Source organism: Salvelinus alpinus, chromosome 4, assembly GCF_045679555.1.
Source record: "Salvelinus alpinus chromosome 4, SLU_Salpinus.1, whole genome shotgun sequence".
Lineage (NCBI taxonomy): Eukaryota > Metazoa > Chordata > Actinopteri > Salmoniformes > Salmonidae > Salvelinus > Salvelinus alpinus.
This window is the reverse complement of record NC_092089.1, coordinates 69,425,740-69,453,344: the sequence shown is the minus strand read 5'-3', so window position 1 is coordinate 69,453,344 and position 27,605 is coordinate 69,425,740. Positions and strand designations below refer to the sequence as shown.

Here is a 27,605-nt window from a genome sequence, read left to right as displayed (position 1 = left end):
ATGAAAACTGAAGGCAATAGAGTTGTTTTATTTTATTTGGTCAGATAAAACGTTCTGAAATCATCAAGTGTAGGCTGTACAACAAGGTGCTAAATGGATACATTTCACAGACAGACAAAGAGGTACACCAACAGCAGATAACTGTTCATAATTCATCTGAAATGTCCAGGACAAACATTCCTCCTTTGGGGTGTAGGGACTTCTTGGTTGTGTCCCAAATTCCCACCTTCTCCTAACCCATCCCCTATATCACAGACCTAAGGGTAGGTATGTGGAATGGATTGTAAGGGTGCATGGTAAACTTTGTCATAGTGGAAGGTGAGAAAGGGCCTAGCACCATTGACAACAGCAGCCACAACCTGGAGGGAATGGGGGGGGGGGTGGGGTGAGAAAGGGGGAGGCCATTGTTGAGTATTGGGACGTAGCCATGGGATAGAAGGGGGTGAGAGGAGGACGCCGTCGAGAGTATTGGGATGTAGCCTAACACCACACAGTTATCATCGAGAGGAGAGTCAACAGCAGGGCACATATGAACGAAGTCATGCTCACGCTGCTAACTTTTGCTCCATTCAGGCAAGTGCAGGGCCAGTGCTGCAGTCCCTCTCTGTCTGTGTCTGTGTCTCTGTCTAGGCCATGGCCGCTCTGGCCACCCCTCTCTTCTCTCCCCCTCTCCTCCTTCCCCCTCTCACGGAGCTCCTGCCGTCCAGTAGGGGGAGACAGAGAGCGAGAGAAGTCGTCTAGGACAGGTGCGGAGGGGTGAGGGCAGTCCAACCAATCGGTGGCCAGGGATCGAGGGTATCCTACCGCTGGGACAGAGGCTGGGTAGGGGAACTTCCAATATGAATCTCCTTTGAAGAGGTAGATGGAGCCTGAGGAAGGGATCAGACCTGGTATTTCAATTACTTTTCAATACATTTCAAAACAAGTATTCTGATAACCTTTATTAATACACTGACTCAAATACACTCCTATACATTTAAACCAGGTATTTCAAAATGGTATTTGAAATAAGTATTTTGAAATACTTTGAAATACATTTTGGTATACTATTTGGTTTTTACAAATAACCATTAAAATATTAAAATAAAAGTACTTGTTTGGGCTGTGCATTTGAAAATACTAAAATATACAGAAAAAAAATACTCAAATACACATGTATTTGAACCCATGTCTGGAAGTGATATAGCATGGGGCTTAATTATTTATTTTGACATACATTCACACATGTACAGTATTGTACATTATGTGAGGTGTCTCACATATAATCTTTCACAGTCAGTTTCATAGAATCTCACAGTCTCTGTTTTCCTCGTTCATCTCTCTCTCTCTCACACTCACTCTCACTCTCACCGTCTCTCTCTGTCGTAATCCCGTTCACTCCTCCTCTGATGAGCTTGGTCCAGGTCTCACTCTCTTCTTCCTCTCCTCTTGCTTCCCCTTTTCCAATGTCCCCCCACATTGGTCCTTCCTCTGGGTCCCACATCAGGCCCTGCTCCTCCTCTCCTTCCTCTCCTCCCGTTCCCTCTGTCTCTCCCCCTTTCCTCAGCGCTGAGAGCGGGCGGGGGTAGCCCTCCTGGAGAGAGAGGTCATTGAACAGCCAAAACTGGGATTCTAAAACACAAAACAGAAAGAGGCAATAAAGAGTCTTCAAGGTTCAGGTTTGGTTTACAATTCATAAGGGTACATAAATATGGGCGGAGAGAGAAACTAGAATCATGTTCGTTTTTTCTAGATTGCTAAGACACTTTTAATGACAACACATCCGCCACGCTGATCCTCAACACAGGGGCCCCTCAGAGGTGTTGTGCTCAGTCCCCTCCTGTACTCCCTGTTCACTCATGACTGCACGGCCAGGCATGACTCCAACACGATCATTAAGTTTGCAGATGACACAACAGTGGTAGGCCTGATCACCGACAACAACGAGACAGCCTATAGGGAAAAGGTCAGAGACCTGACCATCCAGGACCTCCACACCAGGCGGTGACAGAGGAAGGCCCGAAAAAATGTCAAAGACTCCAGCCACCCTAGTCATAGACTGTTCTCTCTGCTACCGCACGGCAAGCGGTACCGGAGTGCCACGTTTAGATCCAAGAGGCTTCTAAACAGCTTCCACCCCCAAGCCATAAGACTCCAGAACATCTAATCAAATGGCTACCCAGACTATTTGCATTGACCCCCCTCCCTACCCTCTTTTACACCGCTGCTACTCTCTGTTGTTATCATCTATGCATAGTCACTTTAATAACTCTACCTACATGTACAGTGAGGGAAAAAAGTATTTGATCCCCTGCTGATTTTGTACGTTTGCCCACTGACAAAGAAATGATCAGTCTATAATTTTAATGGTAGGTTTATTTGAACAGTGAGAGACAGAATATCAACAAAAAAATCCAGAAAAACGCATGTCAAAAATGTTATGAATTGATTTGCATTTTAATGAGGGAAATAAGTATTTGACCCCTCTGCAAAACATGACTTAGTACTTGGTGGCAAAACCCTTGTTGGCAATCACAGAGGTCAGACGTTTCTTGTAGTTGGCCACCAGGTTTGCGCACATCTCAGGAGGGATTTTGTCCCACTCCTCTTTGCAGATCTTCTTCAAGTCATTAAGGTTTCGAGGCTGACGTTTGGCAACTCGAACCTTCAGCTCCCTCCACAGATTTTCTATGGGATTAAGGTCTGGAGACTGGCTAGGCCACTCCAGGACCTTAATGTGCTTCTTCTTGAGCCACTCCTTTGTTGCCTTGGCCGTGTGTTTTGGGTCATTGTCATGCTGGAATACCCATCCACGACCCATTTTCAATACCCTGGCTGAGGGAAGGAGGTTTTCACCCAAGATTTGACGGTACATGGCCCCGTCCATCGTCCCTTTGATGCGGTGAAGTTGTCCTGTCCCTTTAGCAGAAAAACACCCCCAAAGCATAATGTTTCCACCTCCATGTTTGACGGTGGGGATGGTTTCTTGGGGTCATAGGCAGCATTCCTCCTCCTCCAAACACGGCAAGTTGGGTTGATGCCAAAGAACTCCATTTTGGTCTCATCTGACCACAACACGTTCACCCAGTTGTCCTCTGAATCATTCAGATGTTCATTGGCAAACTTCAGACGGGCATGTATATGTGCTTTCTTGAGCAGGGGGACCTTGCGGGCGCTGCAGGATTTCAGTCCTTCACGGCATAGTGTGTTACCAATTGTTTTCTTGATGACTATGGTCCCAGCTGCCTTGAGATCATTGACAAGATCCTCCTGTGTAGTTCTGGGCTGATTCCTCACCGTTCTCATGATCATTGCAACTCCACGAGGTGAGATCTTGCATGGAGCCCCAGGCTGAGGGAGATTGACAGTTCTTTTGTGTTTCTTCCATTTGCGAATAATCACAGAAACTGTTGTCACCTTCTCACCAAGCTGCTTGGCGATGGTCTTGTAGCCCATTCCAGCCTTGTGTAGGTCTACAATCTTGTCCCTGACATCCTTGGAGAGCTCTTTGGTCTTGGCCATGGTGGAGAGTTTGGAATCTGATTGATTGATTGCTTCTGTGGACAGGTATCTTTTATACAGGTAAGAAACTGAGATTAGGAGCACTCCCTTTAAGAGTGTGCTCCTAATCTCCGTTCGTTACCTGTATGAAAGACACCTGGGAGCCAGAAATCTTTTTGATTGAGAAGGGGTCAAATACTTATTTCCCTCATTAAAATGCAAATCAATTTATAACATTTTTGACATGCATTTTTCTGGATATTTTTGTTGTTATTCTGTCTCTCACTGTTCAAATAAACCTACCATTAAAATTATAGACTGATAATTTCTTTGTCAGTGGGCAAACGTACAAAATCAGCAGGGGATCAAATACTTTTTTCCCTCACTGTACATATTACCTCAACTACCCGGTGCCCCCACACATTGACTCTACCGCCCTGTGTATAGCCTCGCTAGTTATTTTGGTAAATAGCGAGACTATACACAGGGCGGTAGAGTCTCGCCCTGTGTATAGTCTTTTGGTACTTTTATTTCTTTTGGTACTTTTATTTCTTATTCTTACTCATATTTTATTTTTATATATATTTTTTAACTGCATTGTTGGTTAGGGGCTCGTAAGTGAGCATTTCACTGTAAGGTCTACACCTGTTGTATTCGGCGCATGTAACTAAGGTCTACACCTGTTGTATTCGGCGCAGACTCAACAGCCTTGGTTTCTCAAATGACTGCCTCGCCTGGTTCACCAACTACTTCTCAGATAGAGTTCAGTGTGTCAAATCGGAGGGCCTGTTGTCCGGACCTCTGGCTGTCTCTGTGGGGGTGCCACAGGGTTCAATTCTCGGGCCGACTCTTCTCTGTATATATCAATGATGTTGCTCTTGCTGCTGGTGATTCTCTGATCCACCTCTACGCAGACATTCTGTATACCTCTGGCCCTTCTTTGGACACTGTTAACAAACCTCCAGATGAGCTTCAATGCCATACAACTCTCCTTCAGTGGCCTCCAACTGCTCTTAAATGCAAGTAAAACTAAATGCATGCTCTTCAACCGATTGCTGCCCGCACCTGCCCGCCCGTCCAGCATCACTACTCTGGACGGTTCTGACTTAGAATATGTGGACAACTATAAATACCTAGGTGTCTGGTTAGACTGTATACTCTCCTTCCAGACTCACATTAATCATCTCCAATCCAAAATCAAATCTAGAATCGCTTCCTATTTCGCAACAAAGCATCCTTCACTCATGCTGCCAAACATACCCTCGTAAAACTGACTATCCTACCGATCCTTGACTTCGGTGATGTCATTTACAAAATAGCCTCCAACACTCTACTCAGCAAATTGGATGCAGTCTATCACAGTGCCATCCGTTTTGTCACCAAAGCCCCATATACTACCCACCACTGTGACCTGTATGCTCTCGTAGGCTGGCCCTCGCTTCATATTCGTCGCCAAACCCACTGGCTCCAGGTTATCTGCAAGACTTTGCTAGCTAAAGCCCCGCCTTATCTCAGCTCACTGGTCACCATAGCAGCACCCACCCGTAGCACGCGCTCCAGCAGGTATATTTCACTGGTCACCCCCAAAGCCAATTCCTCCTTTGGCCGCCTTTCCTTCAGTTCTCTGCTGCCAATGACTGAAACGAACTGCAAAATCACTGAAGCTGGAGACTCATATCTCCCTCCCTAACTTTAAGCACCAGCTGTCAGAGCAGCTCACAGATCACTGCACCTGTACATAGCCCATCTGTAAATAGCCCATCCAACTACCTCATTCCCATACTGTTATTTATTTGATTTATTTTGCTCCTTTGCACCCCAGTATCTCTACTTGCACATTCATCTTCTGCACATCTATCACTCCAGTGTTTAATTGCTATATTGTAATTATTTTGACACTATGGCCTATTTATTGCCTTACCTCCCTTATCCTATCTCATTTGCACACACTGTATATAGACTTTTTCCATTGTATTATTGACTGTATGTTTGTTAATTCCATGTGTAACTCTGTGTTGTTGCTTGTTTCACACTGCTTTGCTTTATCTTGGCCAGTTGTAAATAAGAACTTGTTCTCAACTAGCCTACCTGGTTAAATAAAGGTGAAATTTAAAAAATTTAAATTTAAAAATAAACATTTGATTTGATCTCCATCATAACCTAATGAGCACAACAGTATTCTTCAGTAAGTCATTTCTCATTGCTTTCACATTGCAAAAGCTAAGCACATTTTTGCAAAACAGTAAACACAACTCTCTACAAAAGACGCAAAACTCAGTTGAGTAAATAATGACAAACAAAATTTAAACATTTGTTCACAGCTGATACAAATTACTCCCATGAATGTGCACCTCTTCTGCACGGGTGCAAACCTTCTTTGAAAAATTGTTCAATCTGCAATCAGTCCTTATTCATGTATTAAAGAGATTACCTCTGAGTAGCTGAATGCAAGCATGGACCAAGTAAGAGGCTGAGGGCAAGGACAAAGGAGCGGTTAAGGGGCCCATAAAGGAAGATAGTTCAGCTCTCAGTTAAAATGGAAAAAGGACAAATAAAGCTGTTTGTTTCTTGATATTCATGCTCTTGAGTGACATTGTTTCTGCTTTTGTGTCACGTCTACTCCCCCTCTCCAACACTCGACGTCGCCGGTCTACTAACCACCCGTCCTGGCAACCCATCATTACACATTTCTGTGCTTTATCATCAGACACACCTGGACTTCATCACTTCCCTGATTACGCAACCTTTATCAAGCACTCCATCGTATTCACCCCTCAGGCAGTATTGTTTATGTTTCCATGTTTAACGCTTCCTTTGTTTTGTATCGTTCCATGTTCTTCATAATTAAATTCACTAACTGCACTTGTTTCCTGACTCCCTGCATCTACTTTACAATTGGTCATCTTTGGTAAAATCCTTTTTAGGAAAAAATAATACAGCCCATGCTGTGATAATATGTTTACTTACTTTTATGGTGCATACTATAATTATAGTATCAACCGATGTTACAGACCTACAAAAGAGGGTTAGCCATTGGCCAGCAGCATACCACCCTGTGACCCACTGCTGGCTTGCATCTGAAGCTAAGCAGGGTTGGTCCTGGTCAGTCCCTGGATGGGATATCAGACGCTGCTGGAAGTGGTGTTGGAGGGCCAGTAGGAGGTACTGTTTCCTCTGGATTAAAAAAATATCCCAATCCCCCAGGGCATTGATTGCGGACATTGCCCTGTGTAGGGTGCTATCTTTCGGATGGGACGTTAAACGGGTGTCCTGGCTCTCTGTGGTCACTAAAGATCCCATGGCGCTTATCATAAGAGTAGGGGTGTTAATCCTGGTGTCCAAGCTAAATTCCCAATCTGGCCCTCAAAATCATGGTCACTTAATCATCCCCAGTTTACAATTGGCTCATTCATCCTCCTCTCTCCTGTAACTATTCCCCAAATCATTGCTGTAAATGAGAATGTGTTTTCAGTCACTTTCCATGTAAAGTAAGGGTAAAAAAACATCTTAGGATGTGTTGTAGTCAGTATTTATTGGGCCATTGTGTAACGATTGATTGAAATAATCAATCAAATGTATTTATAAAGCCCTTCTTACATCAGCTGATGTCACAAAGTGCTGTACAGAAACCTGGCCTAAAACCCCAAACATCAAGCAATGCAGGTGTAGACTTTTCAATGAATACCTTTTCATGACATAACAGGCTGTATGTTTTGATGGAGGTAGTTGATTTTGTGTAATGTATTTAATGTTTTGACTGTCATTTTGACAAATGTGCTCAAGCAATCGATAAACTTTAACAGTTTAGTCAGTTGAGTAGCACTTATTCTCCTCTGTTCATAATGTGTCACTGATGCATTGTGATGCTATGTGGAGTAGAATAATCAGACTAATCTAAGTTAGTCAGTTTATCATTTCCCTTCTACATGGTTAAGGTTAGGAGTCAGGGATGGAATACTGATCCTAGATCTGTGGCTTAGGGCAACTTCTACCCAGAGCTATCTGTGTGGAGGTCTAGTGTGTGGGGTGGCTGGGGTCAGAGGTTACCTACCAGTGATGAAGATGATGGCGTGGTCCGAGTGTCTCTCCAACACAGCCTGCAGAGGGGGCAGGTTAGGGGGCAGACCCCCCCACAGCCTCCTCACCAAGGCCCCCCGGCCCGACACCAGCCCCCCAGTACTGACCCGCCACATACTCAGCCCTGCCAGAGAGGGAGGTTGGTCAGGAGGTGACAGATGAGAAAGGGAAGAACAAAAATGTAGACGGTGAAGGAGTACGGGAGCGAGGTGAGGAACAGAAAGGAGGAAGGCACGGTAGGAAAGGTAGAACGAGAGAAAGGACGATGGGGTGAAGGAAAGATGACAAGAGGTGAGACAGAGATGAGTTCAGTACACAGCCCTGTAATCGTGGTTATATCCACCGGGGGGCGATGATGCCAGTAGAATAATGAGGGAACCTGGGGACAATAGTCACAGCAGAACCCAACCAACAGGCAGCCTACCTACACCACACTCACCTTTAAAGAAGAACGTCTCTCCCCTAATGTTGGCCACTGCATCAAAGCTAGTGTTACAGCGGTCTACAGAATGTCTGAAAGAGAAGGAGCGAGCAGCAGAGAGGGCAGGAGTGAAATGGAGGGAGGGAGGGAGGGAGGGAGGGAGGGAGGGAGGGAGGGAGGGAGGGAGGGAGGGAGGGAAGGCCGAGAGAGTATTATTTGTTGAGTGGCTAACCCTTATCCTCTTTTGTTTCCCTGTCTGTGTCCTTGTGTCTGAACCAATCACAGTACCTGTGTCTGTGTCGGTGTCCGTGCCTGTCGCGATGCCGCAGCTGAGGTTCAGGAGCCAACCGGGGAACGTCTGTGACCATGAGATGATTTCTATTACCTGCAAACACAACACCGTCGTTTCAGAACCAATCACACACACACACACACACACACATATACACATACACATACACAGACACACAGAGACTGACCGTAGAGCCTGGTGATGTGCTCCAGATCGTGGGGGCCCAGGCGGTAGTGTAGAGGATCTCCTACGGGGCTCTGGTAGTAGGGTCTCATCACAGAGCGCCTGGCAGATGAGTGGGACAAACCCAGGGCATGGCCAAACTCATGCACCAGGACCGTGAACAGGTCAGTACCCTCAGAGGCTGGGGTGAGGTGGGGAAGGGGGGTTGGTTCAGGTTAGGGCGATTGTTAGTAGTGTGTTGACTGCGTCCATAACATTCTCCAAATTGAAAACGTACATCCAAACCCATTTCTATTGTGAACCTCAGTGGAGACTCAAACTTAAATTCCACCTACCTTACCAGAGGGCTATCAGTGCAATACGAATACCTACCCTTAACTTTCAGATCTACTGTTTGATTTGGAATCGGGCCCTTTGAATCCCCCAGTACCTCTCTCTGCTGTCTCTGGGTCTTTTTGTTGTCACTCACCTGGCTGGCGGAACGCCCACTCCTCCTCAGCATCCAGGTGTACTCCGCCCGCTCTAGCAGGGTCAGAGGGGAAAAAGGCGTGGCCAACAGCTCCCCCTGCCCCATCGAAGGGGTATCCATCACCATGGAAACCATGGAGGAAGTCCACCTGCATGTCTGCCCCTTCTGAGCCTCCCACCTGGTATTGGATTAACAGGAAGTGAGGTCAGAGAGAGAGAGAGAGCGAGAGAAAGAGGGGGTAATCTTTGTATTCAACTAACACATCCAGGGAAAGAGACTGACCTCGTGGAACTCCAGTGGGGTTGGGTCTGCCCACACCCTCAGGGCGTAAAACACCAGGGAGCGAATCGTCTCACGGGAGAGGGAGGAGGAGGTGGGGTATGAACGCAACCTAGGGAGAATTAGAGAGGTATTGAGAGTGAAAGTGACAATGGGTTGATTAGTGAGATACAGAGATGAAGGAGGAATAGTGAGCAGTAGTCTAATGAACCTCCAGTTGATGTTCCTTCGTGTCCATGTGGTCACAGCCCTCTTTCTCCTCAGGCTCTGCCCCTCCTGGAGCTGATTGGCCAGTGGTTTTGGCTCCTCCCCTTCATCTGGCAGTGAACATCGTGGGGCTCGCATCAGAGCCAGTGTCTCCTCATCTGAGAGAGGACAGAGAGAGAGGAGGTCAACAATAGGTCAGTAACACAGGAGTGAAGGAGAGAGAGAAAGAGAGAGCGAGAGAGAGAGAGAGAGAGAGAGAGAAAGCGAGATCGAGAGATAAAAAGAGACAGAGACGGAGGAGTGAGAGAGAGCAACACAGAGAGGATGGATATAATCAACCTAATTTTCCCAACCCTATTTCTATTTTCTCACCTGCAACTCCTGTATCCTCGAGGCCTGCGAACCTCTGCATGGCTCTAACAGCATGAGTGACAGCTGTCCAGGCCTGTAGCTGTCCAGTAGAGGGGTCTGAGGGCGGGAGGTAGCCATACCTGGTCAGCCAATCCTGGGACAGGAAACAGAGGCATTGCATTGAGAGGCATTATAGTAGGTCAGTCCTAAAACGTTATTTGTGCTGCTTAGAGACATATGTTGAGTAGCAGAAGTGGACGTTTTGAGAGGGTAAAGAGATCACTAAGCTAAGTGAAGATTAGATAAGTGAAAATCAGAGTTTGACTGCTCTTCAAAGTGTGTATGTACAGTATCTAGACTAATTCTGTGAAGGTACAGCTCCATGTCCATGATGGCCCAGTTTCACAATAAAACATATAGGCTTGCTCAACACTCTGGCCTTGCAGGCAACGATGTCAAGTGAAAAAAGTGTATGATACAAAATCCGATAAGGGCATATGATTTATCACTTTGGTAGTGAATTTGTATTCACATTTTTTTCTATTCACTATTTCACTCTTTTTTTGTGTGACTATTTTCACTTCAAAGACCATCATAAATGATAGCAACTTGCTGAAATAAATAATCCATGCTGAATGAATAATAAAATAGCCCTAGGGTATTATACGCCTCCGCATTTCCCCTCACCACCAGTCCTGTGCTTTGGTCGTCAGTGGGGGTAACAGGAGCAGAGGTGGATGCTGTTGTGTCCGTTGGGGCAACTGTCGAGCCTTGGACCCCGGCCACGGACACGGTTTGCGTGCACGCGCACAGCAGGAGAAAACTCCACGCTGCTTCCTTCATCCCGCTGGCACTCGCATGTTCCAAAGAAACTCGCAAAACAAAATTGGAGTGAACATTTATCGCCTTAGGTCAGTTCATCCAGGTGAGGGGTCCGGGTCTCCGAAGTGTCATCCGTCCTTCATGGTCGGGTTGACGTGAGGAGTGAAGACAAGCTGTGACAGGACCGGTGCTTCTCGGGACGTTTTGGCACTGCTGGTAAAACGCTCTGGAGATGGGAGAGCACCGGTTTACATGTTAGTTTTCTGCTGTTGTTGCAAAGAAACCTTTCATGCTATCTCTGATCATGCTGTCATTACATTACACACTTTATGTTAAAGGCTTTAAATGGCTTTACAAAGCTTGGCCTTTGCACTATATGTCGCAAATCCTTTAAACATGCAGAGGTATATACATTATCATAACAGCCCAGCACTGTATCGCAACGAAGCTGTATAGCCTAGTTTTTTACTCAGCAGAAAAGTGAGTAAATCTCCTTTATCATTGAGAAAATTGAAATATGTAGCCAAAATAATGCAAAGATACAATATTATACTGAAAATAATGATGAATGAAAATGTCAATGAAGATAGTCAGGAGATGGAGGCTACATACAGTTGAAGTCAGAAGTTTACATACACCTTAGCCAAATACATTTAAACTCAGCTTTTCACAATTCCTGACATTTAATCCTAAAAGTTCCCCGTCTTAGGTCAGTTAGGATCACCACTTTATTTTAAGAATGTGAAATGTCAGAATAACAGTAGAGAGAATGATTTATTTCAGCTTTTATTTATTTCATCACATTCCCAGTGGGTCAGAAGTTTACATACACTCAATTAGTATTTGGTAGCATTGCCTTTAAATTGTTTAACTTGGGTCAAACGTTTTGGGTAGCCTTCCACAAGCTTCCCACAATAAGTTGTGTGAATTCTGGCCCATTCCTCCAGACAGAGCTGGTATAACTGAGTCAGGTTTGTAGGCCTCCTTCCTCACACACACTTTTTCAGTTCTGCCCAACAATTTTCTATAGGATTGAGGTCAGGGCTTTGTGATGGCCACTCCAATACCTTGACTTTGTTGTCCTTAAGCCATTTTGCCACAACTTTGGAAGTATGCTTGGGGTCATTGTCCATTTGGAAGACCCATTTGCGACCAAGCTTTAACTTCCTGACTGATGTCTAGAGATGTTGCTTTAATATATCCACATAATTTTCCTACCTCATGATGCCTTCTATTTTGTGAAGTGCACCAGTCCCTCCTGCAGCAAAGCACCCCCACAACTTGATGCTGCCACCACCGTGCTTCATGGTTGGGATGGTGTTCTTCGGCTTGCAAGTCTCCCCCTTTTCCCTCCAAACAAAATTATGGTCATTATGGCCAAACAGTTCTATTTTTGTTTCATCAGAACAGAGGACATTTCTCCCCAAAAAATTGTCCCCATGTGCAGTTGCAAACCATAGTCAGGAGTTTGGAAATTTCTCCCATGGATGAACCAGACTTGTGGATGTCTATAATTGTTTTTCTGAGGCCTTGGCTGATTTCTTTTGATTTTCCAATGATTTCAAGCAAAGAGGCATTGAGTTTGAAGGTAGGCCTTCAAATACATCCACAGGTACACCTCCAATTGACTCAAATGATGTCAATTAGCCTATCAGAAGCTTCTAAAGCCATAACATCATTTTCTGGAATTTTCCAAGCTATTTAAAGGCACAGTCAACTTAGTGTATGTAAACTTCTGACCCACTGGAATTGTGATACAGTGAATTATAAGTGAAATAATCTGTCTGTAAACAATTGTTGGAAAAATTACTTGTGTCATTAACAAAGTAGATGGCCTAACCGACTTGCCAAAACTATAGTTTGTTAACAAGAAATTTGTGGAGTGGTTGAAAAATTAGTTTTAATGACTCCAACCTAAGTGTATGTAAACTTCCGACTTTAACTGTACATGTTCAATAGGCAAATGAATCAAGAAATATCTAATCAGGAGATGGAAGAACATTTAACATAAAATAAGTAGGGGAGGGTTGTGTTAGTGTGTACAAGAAGACACTGGATTTAAATGCAGATGGAAAGTGGATGGGATGGGGGTGGGTGTAAGGGGGCTGAGAAGAATGTGGTGCTTCAATTAAATTAGCTGGTGTCATTTAGTTAAAGAAGGGGGGCAAAGAGGGAGGGATGGATGGAGGGATATAGGGACGGTGGAGGACAGTTGTAAAGTAATGAGATAAAGTGGAATGGGGGTTCAGTCCTTTTCTCAAGGGACAGATAGAAGGAGAACGGGAGGAAATAAAAGCTGTGGTGTCTCGGCCTTTGTTTCAAGGATGAAGGGAGATAATAAAGGGATGAGAGAGACAGAGAAAAGGTAGGCTATACAGAAAGAAAGAAAGACAATAAGAAAATAAGGGAGGGGTACAGTAAGGAGGGTGGCATGTGGTGGTTGAGTCATGAAAGTGCAGTGAGGGTCAATGGGTGTTAATGAATGGATTCTTTAATTATGTTGGGTTCTAAACACGCACTCTGGACCTGGACGAGGATCTGGTTCAGTGCATGTGCATCACGCACAAATGGTTCTAACACCCTCTGTCAGACAATATGGCAGAGAAACACATTAGCTAAAAAGAATATACTGTACATGCTAATATACATACTGCTAATCTACTAATGAAGAGAGGGTGAGAAACATATAATACCAGTTAAAGCTAAATACATCTGTACACCGATACTGGAAACATAACAAACTAGTGCATACATAGAAACAAAGTGTGTACACACATACGACAGTTAATGATTGACAGAGCAGCATTAGACAAAACAAGATAAAATGCAGTTTATCCTATGCTTACCAGCTCTTCTTCCCTGACTTTTATGTCCTTCTTTCGATGATCTCTCGCACTCTCTCTTCTCTCACTCGCACTCAATCTGAACAGATGTGGCGCTCTCTCATCCCTCATGCTAACCCGACCCCCCCCCTTCATGTTTCTGAGCTCTCACAATAGTTTCCTCCATACAGCCCCCACCACCCCTACATCGAAATCTGTGTGCGTGTGTTTGTACGTGTGGTGTGTATCAATGGAGATAAAGCCTCTTTCCATCCCGTAAGAAGATTGACAGTTTCCCTTGCTCTCTCTATCACTCACTCACACCATATGGCTGCCAGTGCTTTCCAAATGTTCAGCTCCTAATCAATGGTGAGAAGTTCCTATGTAGCCTAGAGCAAATTCAATATGAAAACCACATTCTGAATGAATCCATGTTTTTAAAATAAAACAATTAGGCTCAGAAACATGTTTGGCACTGCGTATAAAAATGTATTGTATGTGTAACTAAAGCCTCTCCCTGTTGGATTAGTGAGAATGAGACAGCGTAGATGGTGTGTGTGTGTGTGTGTGTGTGTGTGTGTGTGTGTGTGTGTGTGTGTGTGTGTGTGTGTGTGTGTGTGTGTGTGTGTGTGTGTGTGTGTGTGTGTGTGTGTCCACATGTTTGACTGTGTGTAGTGAGGTGGGGGGGGGGGAGGGGGGGTAGTAACATTTTGATGAAATCCTCTTAACGACAGGATTTAAAAAATTAAAGACAAAGATTTGAACAGATCTCGCTCTCTATTTCGCTCGTTGGCTCTCTGTCTCTCTCTCTCTCTCTGTCTCTCTCTCTCTCTCTTGCCCTCTACAGGGATATTATTGAAGCCAACTGACCTCCTTCTGGAAATAATACTGATTAAGACAGACAATTCCAAAGACAATCACCAAACAGTAAGAGAGAAATAATATATACCAGACGCTTTTATCCAAAGCGACTTACAGTCAAGCATGCATACATATGGGTGTCCCAGGAATCAAACCCACTACCATGGCATTACAAGCACCACGCTCTACCAACTGAGCTACAAAGTGATACAGAGACAAAAGTAAGCAGATCTGAGTGACAATGCAGGAGATGCACCAGTAGAGATACACTGTCTCTCTCTTTTTCCTTCATCCCCTCTATCTCAGGGGAAAATGTATGATTGAAAAAACATGCATAGATAGGACTCCCTTTTTTTACAAGGAAGCTTGATCCCCCCTGATCTTTTACCATAACATGTCAAAATAGAGACAAAAAGGGGTAAAATGCAGACCGAACAGCAAAATTATCACCACCACTCTTTGTTTAAACCCCTCATTCTGAACCTCAACCACTCAACACAACATCACCCCATTAGTCTGTGGTTTAACTCCACTGACAATATTCAAATTACTTTAATCTATAGAGTTGGCTGCCAAACTAAAAAAATATAGTAAAGTAGTTCACCCTGCTGTCTTGACAACGGGGCTGACCATAAGTGTATGTGGTGGTTGAGCGGGGTCAAAGGTGATGTGGAGGGGGAGATGGTTAATTCATGGAGGCTGTATTTTTGGACCCCTGAAACAGGCAAGGGGGTATAAGGTTGAATGTGTGAATGGGGTAGTGTGTCTGGGAATCTGCGAATGCCCCAATTTTGGGGCTGAACTTGTGGTTCCCCAGGCAACTGAGAAACTTTTGGGGCACTCAGCATTGCATGTAGTCTTTGTTTTTCACTCAACATGTAGCATACCTCACAACTGACATCTTTCAGATGTACAGTTTTTTTACACTATTGAACATGGAGGATATCAAATCAAATCCAATTTTATTTGTCACATACACATGGTTAGCAGATGTTAATGTGAGTGTAGCGAAATGCTTGTGCCTCTAGTTCCAACCATGCAGTAATATCTAACAGTAATCTAACCTAACAATTTCACAACAACTACCTTATACACACAAGTGTAAAGGAATGAATAAGAATATGCACATAAAAATATATGAATGAGCGATGGCCGAACGGCATAGGCAAGATGCAGTAGATGGTATAGAGTACAGTATATACAGTACATATGAGATGAGTAATGTAGGGTATGTAAACATTATATAAAGTGGCATTGTTTAAAGTGGCTAGTGATACATTTATTACATACATTTTTCATATTGATTTATTAGAGATGAGTCTGTATGTTGGCAGCAGCCACTCAATGTTAGTGATGGCTGTTTAACAGTTTGATGGCCTTGAGATAGAAGCTGTTTTTCAGTCTCTCGGTCCCCACTTTGATGCACCTGTACTGACCTCGCCTTCTGGATGATAGCGGGGTGAACAGGCAGTGGCTCGGGTGGTTGTTGTCCTTGATGATCTTTTTGACCTTCCTGTGACATCGGGTGGTGTAGGTGTCCTGGAGGGCAGGTAGTTTGCCCCCGGTGATGTGTTGTGCAGACCTCACTACCCTCTGGAGAGCCTTACGGTTGTGGGCGAAGCAGTTGCCGTACCATGCGGTGATACAGCCCGACAGGATGCTCTCGATTGTGCATCTGTAAAAGTTTGTGAGTGTTTTTGGTGACAAGCCGAATTTCTTCAGCCTCCTGAGGTTTGCCATGCAGTCATGAGTAAACAGGGAGTACAGGAGGGGACTGAGCACGCACCCCTGAGGGGCCCCCGTGTTGAGGATCAGCGTGGCGGATGTGTTGTTCCCTACCCTTTCCACCTGGGTGCGGCCCGTCAGGAAGTCCAGGATCCACTTGCAGAGGGAGGTGTTTAGTCTCAGGGTCCTTAGCTTAGTGATTAGCTTTGAGGGCACTATGGTGTTGAATGCTGAGCTGTAGTCAATGAATATCATTCTCACATAGGTGTTCCTTTTGTCCAGGTGGGAAAGGGCAGTGTTGAGTGCAATAGAGATTGCATCATCTGTGGATCTGTTGGGGCTGTATGCAAATTGGAGTGAGTCTAGGGTTTCTGGGATAATGGTGTTGATGTGAGCCATGACCAGCCTTTCAAAGCACTTCATGGCTACAGATGTGAGTGCTACGGGTTGGTAGTCATTTAGGCAGGTTACCTTAGTGTTCTTGGGCGCAGGGACTATGGTGGTCTGCTTGAAACATGTTGGTATTACAGACTCAGTCAGGGACAGGTTGAAAATGTCAGTGAAGACACTTGCCAGTTGGTCAGGGCATGCTCGGAGTGCACGTCCTGGTAGTCCGTCTGGCCCTGCGGCCTTGTGAATGTTGACCTGTTTAAAGGTCTTATTCACATCGGCTACAGAGAGCGTGGTCACACAGTCATCCAGAACAGCTGGTCCTCTCATGCATGTTTCAGTGTTACTTGCCTCGAAGAAAGCATAGAAGTAATTTAGCTCATCTGGTAGGTTTGTGTCACTGGGCAGCTCATGGCTGTGCTTCCCTTTGTAGTCTGTAATAGTTTGCAAGCCCTGCCACATCCGACGAGCGTCGGAGCCGGTATAGTACGATTCAATCTTAGCCCTGTATTGATGCTTTGCCTGTTTGATGGTTCGTCGGAGGGCATAGCGGGATTTCTTATAAGCTTCCGGGTTAGAGCCCCACTCCTTAAAAGCGGCAGCTCTACTCTTTAACTCAGTACGGATGTTGCCTGTAATCCATGGCTTCTGGTTGGGGTATGTACGTACGGTCACTTTGGGGATGACGTTATCGATGCACTTATTGATGAAGCCAGTTACTGATGTGGTGTCTTCCACAATACCATCTGAAGAATCCCTGAACATATTCCAGTCTGTGCTAGCAAAACAGTCCTGTAGCTTAGCATTTGCTTCATCTGACCACTTTCTTATTGACTGAGTCACTGGTGCTTTCTGCTTTAGTTTTGGCTTGTAAGCAGGAATCAGGAGGATATAATTATGGTCATATTTGCCAAATGGAGAGCGAGGGAGAGTTTGTATGTGTGTCTGTGTGTGGAGTAAAGGTGGTCCTGTCACGTTCCTGACCTTGTTTTCCTTTTGTATAGTTGTGTTTAGTGGGTCAGGACGTGAGCTGGGTGGGCAGTCTGTGTTGTTTGTTCAATGTTAAGTGTCATTGTTAATTGACCTTGTATGGTTCTCAATCAGAGGCAGGTGTTTGACGTTTCCTCTGATTGAGAACCATATATAGGTAGGTTGTTTCACATTGTTTGTTGTGGGTGGTTGTCTTCCGTGTCTGTGTATGTCGCACCACACGGGACTGTTTCGTTTTCGTTCGTGTATGTAGTCTGTTCCTGTTCGTGCGTTCTTCGTATATTGTAAGTTCGTTTGTTCAGGTCTGTTGACTTCGTTTATTATTTTGAAATTTCTCAAGTGTTCTTCGTGTTTCGTCTTTGTTTAAATAAATCATTATGTACTCATCACCCGCTGCGCCTTGGTCCAATCTCTCACCTAAAGACGACCGTTACAGAACCACCCACCTCAAAAGGACCAAGCAGCGTGTGAAACAGCAACAGGACCCACCTACACAGGATTTCTGGACATGGGAGGACGAATTGGATGGTAAGGGACCTTGGGCTCAACCTGGAGAATATCGCCGCCCTCGTGAAGAGCTGGAGGCAGCGAAAGCCGAGAGGCGGTGGTATGAGGAGGCAGCACGGAGGCGAGGCTGGAAGCCTGTTACTCAAGCCCAAAAATTTCTTGGGGGGAGGCTAAAAGGGAGTGTGGCGAAGTCAGGTAGGAGACCTGCGCCTACTCCCTGTACTTACCGTGGAGAGCGAGAGTACGGGCAGACACCGTGTTACGCAGTAGAGCGCATGGTGTCTCCTGTACGTGTGCATAGCCCGGTGCGGTACATACCAGCTCCTCGTATCGGCCGGGCTAGATTGGGCATTGAGCCAGGTGCCATGAAGCCGGCTCAACGCGTCTGGTCTCCAGTGCGTCTCCTCGGGCCGGCATACATGGCACCAGCCTTACGCATGGTGTCCCCGGTTCGCCTACATAGCCCAGTGCGGGTTATTCCACCTCCCCGCACTGGTCGGGCTACGGGGAGAATACAACCAGGTAAGGTTGGGCAGGCTCAGTGCTCAAGGGAGCCAGTACGCCTGCAAGGTCCGGTATTTCCGGCGCCACCTCCCCGCCTCAGCCCAGTACCACCAGTGCTTACACCACGCCCCAAGCCTCCTGTGCGTCTCCAGAGCCCTGTTCCTCCTCCACGCACTAGCCCTGTGGTGCGTGTCTCCAGCCCATTACCACCAGTGCCTACACCACGCACCAAGCCTCCTGTGCATCCTGTTGCTGTTTCCCGCACTAGCCTGATGGTGCGTGTCCTTAGCCCGGTACCTCCAGTTCCGGTACCACGCACCAGGCCTACAGTGCGCCTCAGCCGGCCAGAGTCTGCCGTCTGCCCAGCGGCGCCTGAACTGCCCGTCTGCCCAACGCCATCTGAGCTGTCCGTCTGCCAAGCGCCGCCTGCGCTGCCCGTCTACCAAGCACCGTCAGAGCTGCCCGTCTGTCCCGAGCCTTCAAAGCCGCCCGTCTGTCCCGAGCCTTCAAAGCCGCCCGTCTGTCCCGAGCCTTCAAAGCCGCCCGTCTGTCCCGAGCCTTCAAAGCCGCCCGTCTGTCCCGAGCCTTCAGAGCCGTCCGACAGACAGGAGCCGCCAGAGCCGTCCGCCATACAGGAGCCGCCAGAGCCTTCCGCCAGACAGGATCAGCCAGAGCCTTCCGCCAGACAGGATCAGCCAGAGCCTTCCGCCAGACAGGATCAGCCAGAGCCTTCCGCCAGACAGGATCAGCCAGAGCCTTCCGCCAGACAGGATCCGCCAGAGCCGTCCAGCCAGGACCAGCCAGAGCCGTCCAGCCAGGACCAGCCAGAGCCGTCCAGCCAGGACCAGCCAGAGCCGTCCAGCCAGGACCAGCCAGAGCCGTCCAGCCAGGACCAGCCAGAGCCGTCAGCGAGCCATGAGCAGCCAGAGCCGTCAGCGAGCCATGAGCAGCCAGAGCCGTCAGCGAGCCATGAGCAGCCAGAGCCGTCAGCGAGCCATGAGCAGCCAGAGCCGTCAGCGAGCCATGAGCAGCCAGAGCCGTCAGCGAGCCATGAGCAGCCAGAGCCGTCAGCCAGTCCGGAGCTCCCGTCAGCCAGTCCGGAGCTCCCGTCCTTCAGTCCGGAGCTGCCGTCCTTCAGTCCGGTGCTGCCCCTTATCCCGGTGCTGCCCCTTATCCCGGTGTTGTCCCTTAATTTAGGTGGGTTTATTTGGAGGGTGGTCATTGGGAGGGGGATACGGAAGCGGGGAGTGACTATGGTGGTGTGGGGACAGCGTCCGGAGCCGGAGCCGCCACCGTGGACAGATGCCCACCCAAACCCTCCCCTTGAGGTTTAGTTTTGCGGCCGGAGTCCGCATCTTGGGGGGGGAGGTAATGTCACGTTCCTGACCTTGTTTTCCTTTTGTATAGTTGTGTTTAGTGGGTCAGGACGTGAGCTGGGTGGGCAGTCTGTGTTGTTTGTTCTATGTTAAGTGTCATTGTTAATTGACCTTGTATGGTTCTCAATCAGAGGCAGGTGTTTGACGTTTCCTCTGATTGAGAACCATATATAGGTAGGTTGTTTCACATTGTTTGTTGTGGGTGGTTGTCTTCCGTGTCTGTGTATGTCGCACCACACGGGACTGTTTCGTTTTCGTTCGTGTATGTAGTCTGTTCCTGTTCGTGCGTTCTTCGTATATTGTAAGTTCGTTTGTTCAGGTCTGTTGACTTCGTTTATTATTTTGAAATTTCTCAAGTGTTCTTCGTGTTTCGTCTTTGTTTAAATAAATCATTATGTATTCATCACCCGCTGCGCCTTGGTCCAATCTCTCACCTAAAGACGACCGTTACAGGTCCAGAGTTTTTTTCCCTCTGGTTGCACATTTAACATGTTGATAGAAATTTGGTAAAACTGATTTGAGTTTCCCTGCATTAAAGTCCCCGGCCACTAGGAGCGCCGCCTCTGGATGAGCGTTTTCCTGTTTGCTAATGGCCGTATACAGCTCATTGAGTGCGATCTTAGTGCCAGCATTGGTCTGCGGTGGTATATAGACAGCTATGAAAAATATAGATGTAAACTCTTTTGGTAAATAGTGTGGTCTACAGCTTATCATGAGATACTCTACCTCAGGCGAGCAAAACCTCGAAACTTCCTTAGATTTCGTGCACCAGCTGTTGTTTACAACTATACATAGGCCCTCCGCCCCTTGTCTTACCATAGATCACTGTTCTATCCTGCCGAAAAAGCTTAAAACCCGCCAGCTGTATGTTAATCATGTCGTCGTTCAGCCACGACTCAAGTGAGACATAAGATATTACAGTTTTTAAATGTCCCGTTGGAAGGATATACGTGCTCGTAGTTCATCTATTTTATTATTGATTGATTGTATGTTGGCTAATTGGACCGATGGTAAAGGTAGATTACCCTCTCGGCAACGGATACCCGGGCTGGTGTCCATGATATCTCCGTCTTTTCCTCCTGCGAATGACGGGGATGAGGGCCTTGTCGGGTGTCTGGAGTAAATCCTTCCCGTACGACTTGTTGAAGAAGAATTCCTCCAGTACGGGGTTAGTAATCGCTGCCCTGATATCAAGAAGCTGTTTTCGGTCATAAGACACGGTGGCAGAAACATCATGTACAAAATAAGTTACAAATAACGTGACAAAACATTTTTTATAATAATAATCTTAATTAAGAAAATAAAAGATCTCACTGCGCTAATTGTAACATCCTGTCACATACCTGTAGTTCTAGAAGGAAAGGTGTTCACTGCATGATGCCAGTCTGCTCAAATGACAAGAACAGGGTTGGGAAGGTTGTTGAAATCACCAGATCATCAACTGACACAATCTGATTGATTTCATTTTTCACTGTAGAGGCTCTTTAATTCAATTAAAGTAAAACTAGTATGGTATACTGGCAAACAGGCAGGCATCTCAGTGCTGAAACAGACTGGTATCATGTCTAGGACAGCTGGAGTTAGACTTACAGTAACTGGTATCAAGTGAGGCCAACTCCATATTTAACTTGGAGGACAATACAGATTCATACTGTGACTATGTAGGTCCTGCTGTTAGCTGGGTATTGCAGGTCACAATGTGACTACTGTGCCTCCAACATCCCCCTGTTAACTAGATGTCTAAAAGGGAGCATAAACATTGGATGTTGCAGAGACACCACTGCTAGAGTTGAGAAGTGTGTGTGTGTGTGGCTAAAATAGGGTATTATATTACTGACAATCTACACATTACAAGCATAACCTAAGTTGTAGCAGACATTTTCATGCCTTCAGAGAGACATTCTAAACAATAAAATATATCAAGTTTCACACCAAAACACAGATGTTTGTTTACAAAACATTCTCAGTGAGCACATGCAGAAAGCTGAGACTAGACAACTCAAAATCAGACTGCCTGTTGACATTTGTTCATAAGAATAAGTGCAGCACAAATCCTTGACTATCAGATAATAAAATGGTCGTGACAATGTTATAAAATCAAATCCAAATAAAGTTGATTGGTCATATGCACAGGACACAGTGTAAACTGTGCAATTAAATACAACAGCGTAATGTAAAAAACCAACAGCAAGCAAACTACAAGTGAATACAAATACTAAAAAGTAACAGAACGTGATATATGAAAGAAAAATAGGGCTACAGAATATACTATGAATATATAATATACTATATGCTAAGTTAGGCTATTAGGCTCAACCAATGCCATGTATATCTGAGTTCTTGAATTAACTTGGGTCCTGAGAACGTAGATAACAAATAATAGCCTACTGGAAAGAAAATAAAAAATCTTTAAAAAATCCATAAAATTAAATCTCATATTTAACCTATTTCTGTTGATGAGAAACACTGTTTGTGGATTGGTGAATTTCTTCATATATCCGGGTATATGGTGCATTATAGTCAACTTCATCCGCTAAATACAATTTTAACACCAGAAAACAGATCTTTGTCAAAAGGTGTGGAGATGCCGGGGATTGAACCCGGGGCCTCATACATGCAAAGCATGCGCTCTACCACTGAGCTACATCCCCTACACATACATTTAGTGAAAAGCACACTAATCATACTGTATAATATCTGAGATGTATAGTTCAGTACAAAATAAAGTTAATAGTCAGTGTAGAAAGTATGAAACTCCTTGCACTTTTTATTGCGCGTGCTTTCGTTTCATTCCATGTCTTTCTGCTAAAACATGATTGTTATAATGTATCTGGTATGTACTACTTACTAGCGCTAAATTGCTACATTGTTGCATCACGCTCTGACAAACGCCGTCGGATCTCAGCTTCCGGTCTTCGAGGAAGAGTTAGCAGCAGTAGCACATAAATATTCCTTCTAGTTTCGTTGACATTAGATACAACACCATGGCCGATAAAGCGCAGATACAAGATGCAATTAAAACACAAGGAGAAGTCGTGCGGAAGCTAAAGACAGAGAAAGCAAGCAAAGAGCAGGTCAGTATTCATAGCGTTCAGTTTTATTGACATTTGGTGGAAACAAACTCTCGTGCCATATGCGATAAACTAGCGGTAGCAGTGCCAAGACACCGGCCTCGACGGTTCTCTATCAGATGAATGAATCGCAAAATAGTTAGCTCAATTAAAAGTGGCATTCATGTCATTGCGAAGTAAATGACATGCGAAGTAAATAATGAATTATATTCTGATGCACGTGGCTAAGGTAGCTAATAATAGTGACCCAAATTATTCAGTTAAAAATAGCTGTCAGGCATCACAGCAATCTCCTTGTAATTTGGCATAATTAGCAAGATAGCTGTCATAACATGCGCAATTGTTAGTGGGCTGGTCAATCGTTGTGCATTTGTTTTCCAGCCAGTGTGAATACATAGTTCCTTTCAATGGCAAAATGTTGAGATTCTTGCACTGAGTCTGTCTCCATCTTTAGTCTCTCTATCCTCAACTGTATAGTTCTCTCTACCTCTCCCTACCCTTTTCTCTCTGTCTCTCTTTCTCTGTGTTTCTATATCTTTTTAATTTACCTGGGTCTGAATGCCAAGGGGCTGGAGCTCAGACTTTTCAGACCTTCCTACATCACCAGTCCAGGGTCAGGTCGTGTTTAGTAGGACACACAGTTTAATTATTTTGTTTTTATATCCAGATTTGTTCTTCGTGAACACGGCCCAGTGCTTGTCTGGTCCAGAGATAGGCCTAGTTCTGATTCCAGGGGTAAGTTAAGTCCTGCGCCCACCCATGTCTCTGGGCTGTGATAGGCCAGTTAGTTGGTTTGATTCTAGGCTGTGATTAGGGTTGTTTGTTTGATTGACCCCTGCCTCTCATGTTTTGTCCTCCATGTTGTGATGATGCGTCTTGCCTGCCCTCCTCCCTAGTGATAGGGTTGCTCACCACTTTTCTCCTGTTCTTCCTGCTCGATGCCAACCACCCTGCTGGGGCCAAATCTACGTCCATCATCATCTACCTCCTCCACATGTCACTTCTTGGGATCCAAACACTTCCACTGGATAACCCTGCTTTTGAATTGGATAACCCCTCACCTGGCTTGGTGGACTTTTTCCCCCCTATTGGACTGTACTGCTGATGTGATGCTGCACTTTCCCTGCGTCTGTGTGCGGGGTTGGCGGGCCGCCGGTCTCGATTGTGTGTCCGCTCTCTACGCACCCTTTCTGGGATGACTGTGTTTCAGGTAAGACCCATATTCTTGAGGGTGGAATGGGAATGGGGGAGGATCGGTTCAAGGTCCTGGTGAACACTGATTTTTAACCTTGTTTCTTTCCTAGATCGATGAGGAAGTGGCCAAATTGTTAAAGCTGAAGGCTCAGATTGGAGGAGATGAAGGCAAACACCAATTCACGCTCAAGACTGCTAAGGTATAGACTGCCACCATGGAGAGTGCACCACACAGGCAGTGGATGATCATTAAGAGAACTTGTTGTGTAATATGTCTACTACTTGTCTTTATTGAAAGTCCAAATCACTAGGTGATGTATTGCTTATGCACTCTTTTTCTCTCTCTCTCGCCCTCCCATCTCTTCATTTCCCTCTCCTTCTCGCTCTCAGGGCACCAGGGACTATAACCCTAAGCAGATGGCCATCAGAGAGAGAATCTTCAACACCATCATTCGCTGTTTCAAACGCCACGGAGCCGAGACCATTGACATGCCCTTCTTTGAGCTGAAGGTGTGTGTGCGTGGCAAATACACACACAAAACACACCGTTGACGAAGAATAGAAAGAGATGAACTAGCCCCTCGATTTGTAATACATAATGTTCTTAGGTTGACCATTTTCTCCCATCTGTGATTTTGTAGGAAACGTTGACGGGAATGTATGGGGAGGACTCTAAGTTCATCTACGACCTGAAGGACCAAGGAGGAGAGCTGCTGTCCCTTAGATATGATCTCACTGTATCCTTGTATTAGTCCTGATGCATACATTGTTAAGTGGGATAGCTTGCAGATTGGTAAGTTCATTCCCAGAATTCCCCTAAAGCAAACCAGCTGTATATCCCCTTGTGGGTTTTATCCACGTTGTGAGCCAATCAGGTGTCTACTAGTCCTTGACACCGCTCCCTCTCAGGTGCCCTTCGCCCGTTACCTGGCCATGAACAAGATCACCAACATCAAGCGCTACCACATCGCCAAGGTCTATCGCCTTGATAACCCTGCCATGACCCGTGGCCGCTACAGGGAGTTCTATCAGTGTGTAAGCATCCGAGCGATCGGGTTATTGGGTGAAATGCAAACCCTGGTGTTAGACTTTCAACATCAACTTTAACATTGGAATAGTTCTTGGTTTCTTCTACATCCAGGTGTTTGTGGATACACATGACCCATTTTCTAGCTCTATGTGTGCGTCTCTCCCCCTCCCAGGATTTTGACATTGCAGGCCAGTACGACACCATGATCCCAGACGCTGAGTGCCTGAAGATTGTCCACGAGATCCTGAGTGAGCTGGAGCTGGGAGACTTCCGCATCAAGGTAGGTCAGAGACACATACAGCACCCACGGTCAAACATCTTGAGATACAATCTGAAGCAAGGAATTTGTGGACGTACTCCTCCTAACTCTCATCCCCACCATAATATCCTCTCTGTGCAGGTGAACGACAGACGTATTCTAGATGGGATGTTTGCAGTGTGTGGTGTTCCAGATGACAAGTTCTGTACTATCTGCTCCACAGTGGACAAACTGGACAAGGTAAACCCACTGCACTCAACCTAACTCTTATGTGGTTTTAAGGAAATGATCAACAATAAACCTGAGCAATATTTTAATAATCAAAACAAGTTGATAAGGATAAAATGTTTCTTTATTCTCTCTATAGATGTCGTGGGAGGATGTAAAGAGTGAGATGGTGAATGAGAAGGGTCTGTCTGAGGAGGCAGCTGATCAGATCGGACAATATGTCAGTATGCAGGGTGAGGACAGATCACACACGCAGACTGACCTTTGACCTATCTTTACTTGTGTGTGTTCCAGGGGGAATGGACCTAGCTGAGCGCCTGCTGCAGGACACTAAGATGTCGCAGAACAAGCAGGCGTGTGCCGGCCTCAGACATGAAGCAGCTCTTCAGCTACCTACAGCTCTTCCAGGTCACAGACAAGGTGAGAGGTTGTCTGGCGACCAAGGTGATATGACTGAGGTAATCTGTCCATCAACAGCTTACTCTGTAGAGGCATTTAGTTTAACAGAAATAGTTTTGGGGGTCAGCGGTTATACGATCAGCTGAAATTAGCCGGATAGGTTGCAGTCCTTTTGCCATATTATTAATCTCGTGTTCCTTCCTCCCGCCTCCTCCCAATCTGTCCTCTCTCTCCTCCCCCAGGTGGTGTTTGACCTAAGTCTGGCCCGTGGGTTGGACTACTACACAGGAGTGATCTATGAGGCCATTCTGACTCAGAATGGGGCGGGTGAGCGTGGGCAGCGGGCGCTACGACGGCCTGGTGGGCATGTTTGACCCCAAGGGCAGGAGTGTGGGGGTCAGCATCGGCATCGAGAGGATCTTCTCCATCATGGAGCAGAAGGCTGAGGTAAGGAAGAGCGACGGGGCATTATCAAACTGTCTGATCACTGCTGCCAGCTCTACACACAGGCTTGTTTATTCATAAGTGCATGAGAAAGCCTGTGTGTCTGACTGGTGTGTTGGGGTCTGGCCCCCCAGGCATCGGCGCAGAAGGTGCGCACCACAGAGACTCAGGTCATGGTGGCTTCTGCACAGAAGAACCTCCTAAACGAGAGACTCAGACTGACCGCTGAACTGTGGAACGCTGGGATCAAGGTGTGTGTTCGATCTAAGATTGATTACAGCGAGTGAGATGTGCGTGTAGAGTTAATTACCACTGCTGAATAGGCTGTGTGTGGCTATTCGTAAGAGGAACCTTTTAATAGCACTGATATGACCGTGTGTGTTGTTAGGCAGAGGTGATGTATAAGAAGAACCCCATGCTGCTGAGCCAGCTGCAGCACTGAGGACTCTGGGATCCCCCTGGGGGAGCAGGAGCTCAAGGACAGGGTGGTGAAACTCCAAACAGTCCACAGCCGAGAGGAGGTGAGTAACACACCAAACTCCCTCTTTACCTCTGTCTGGTCTCCTTCACCATACTGGTATGCTAGGTGGTTGCTACTTAAAGTCCCCAGGACATTCACAGTATTAGGCAAGACTGCCTTCTCTTCTTGTGCACCAGATGCATGGAGTAGTCTACAATCCATACGTTAGTGCCACTGAATGAATTAAAAATATTTATGGGAGTGCTTTTTTTTTAGGCTAGATTATGTAATGTATTGATTGTTGCTGCCTTGGCCAGGTCTCCCTTGATTTGACTCTGGGTCTCAAATGGGCCTGGTTGAATAAAACACCATCCCTAAAACATGTTTCTCTCAGGTTGACATATCGAGAGCAGAACTAGCGGAGGAAATCAAGAAAAGGACCTCAGAAGTCATGGTCGGGTCATCACCCGATAGGCCCAAAAGGTTAACCACAGGTCTCACCGCTGACCACCCAAATGCCAACCTTCAACTGTGGAATTTGTTCCACTTGTCCAGGCCTCTCTAATGGTCTTAATAAAAAGCCAGTGGTTTCATGCCAACTACCCAGACACCTGCGTAGCATGACAGAGGCACCGTTGCAAGTCACTGCATTACAGCTTCAGTCTGAGCACTAAGGTAAAATATGCTTAAGGAGAATAAATGCCTGTTCTTTTGACCCACAAATAAACTGATATTTGCTTGATTAGGTCAGTTCAACAAATGTA

General features: G+C 45.9%; 1 protein-coding gene, 1 non-coding gene and 1 pseudogene across 2 annotated transcripts; 1 reads left to right on the top strand and 2 right to left on the bottom strand.

The window, feature by feature from the left end:
* Positions 1 to 17: 17 nt before the first annotated feature.
* Positions 18 to 13,518, bottom strand: LOC139574290 (matrix metalloproteinase-17-like). The gene is made up of 12 exons (XM_071398724.1): positions 13,428 to 13,518; positions 10,447 to 10,807; positions 9,781 to 9,913; positions 9,413 to 9,566; positions 9,205 to 9,313; positions 8,923 to 9,100; positions 8,458 to 8,634; positions 8,267 to 8,363; positions 7,997 to 8,070; positions 7,532 to 7,681; positions 1,351 to 1,611; positions 18 to 869 (listed from the first exon to the last, which is right to left on the bottom strand). Exons 2-12 carry the CDS (start codon positions 10,600 to 10,602, stop codon positions 481 to 483), a joined length of 1,878 nt encoding a protein of 625 aa, XP_071254825.1. The 5' UTR covers positions 10,603 to 10,807; positions 13,428 to 13,518; the 3' UTR covers positions 18 to 480.
* Positions 13,519 to 22,335: 8,817 nt separating this feature from the next.
* Positions 22,336 to 22,407, bottom strand: trnaa-ugc (transfer RNA alanine (anticodon UGC)). Its single transcript has one exon. It is a non-coding gene; the product is annotated as a tRNA-Ala (tRNA).
* Positions 22,408 to 22,662: 255 nt separating this feature from the next.
* LOC139574289 (histidine--tRNA ligase-like) lies at positions 22,663 to 27,586 on the top strand (annotated as a pseudogene).
* Positions 27,587 to 27,605: the final 19 nt, after the last annotated feature.

Coding starts and splice junctions, on each gene's coding strand:
- LOC139574290 (XM_071398724.1), bottom strand. CDS start 10,602: ATGAAGGAAGCAGCGTGGAGTTTTCTCCTGCTGTGCGCGTGCACGCAA. Junction 9,567..9,780: donor CGAGGATACAGGAGTTGCAG/GTGAGAAAATAG, acceptor GTCCTCTCTCAG/ATGAGGAGACACTGGCTCTG. Junction 8,635..8,922: donor GTGGGCGTTCCGCCAGCCAG/GTGAGTGACAAC, acceptor ACCTCACCCCAG/CCTCTGAGGGTACTGACCTG.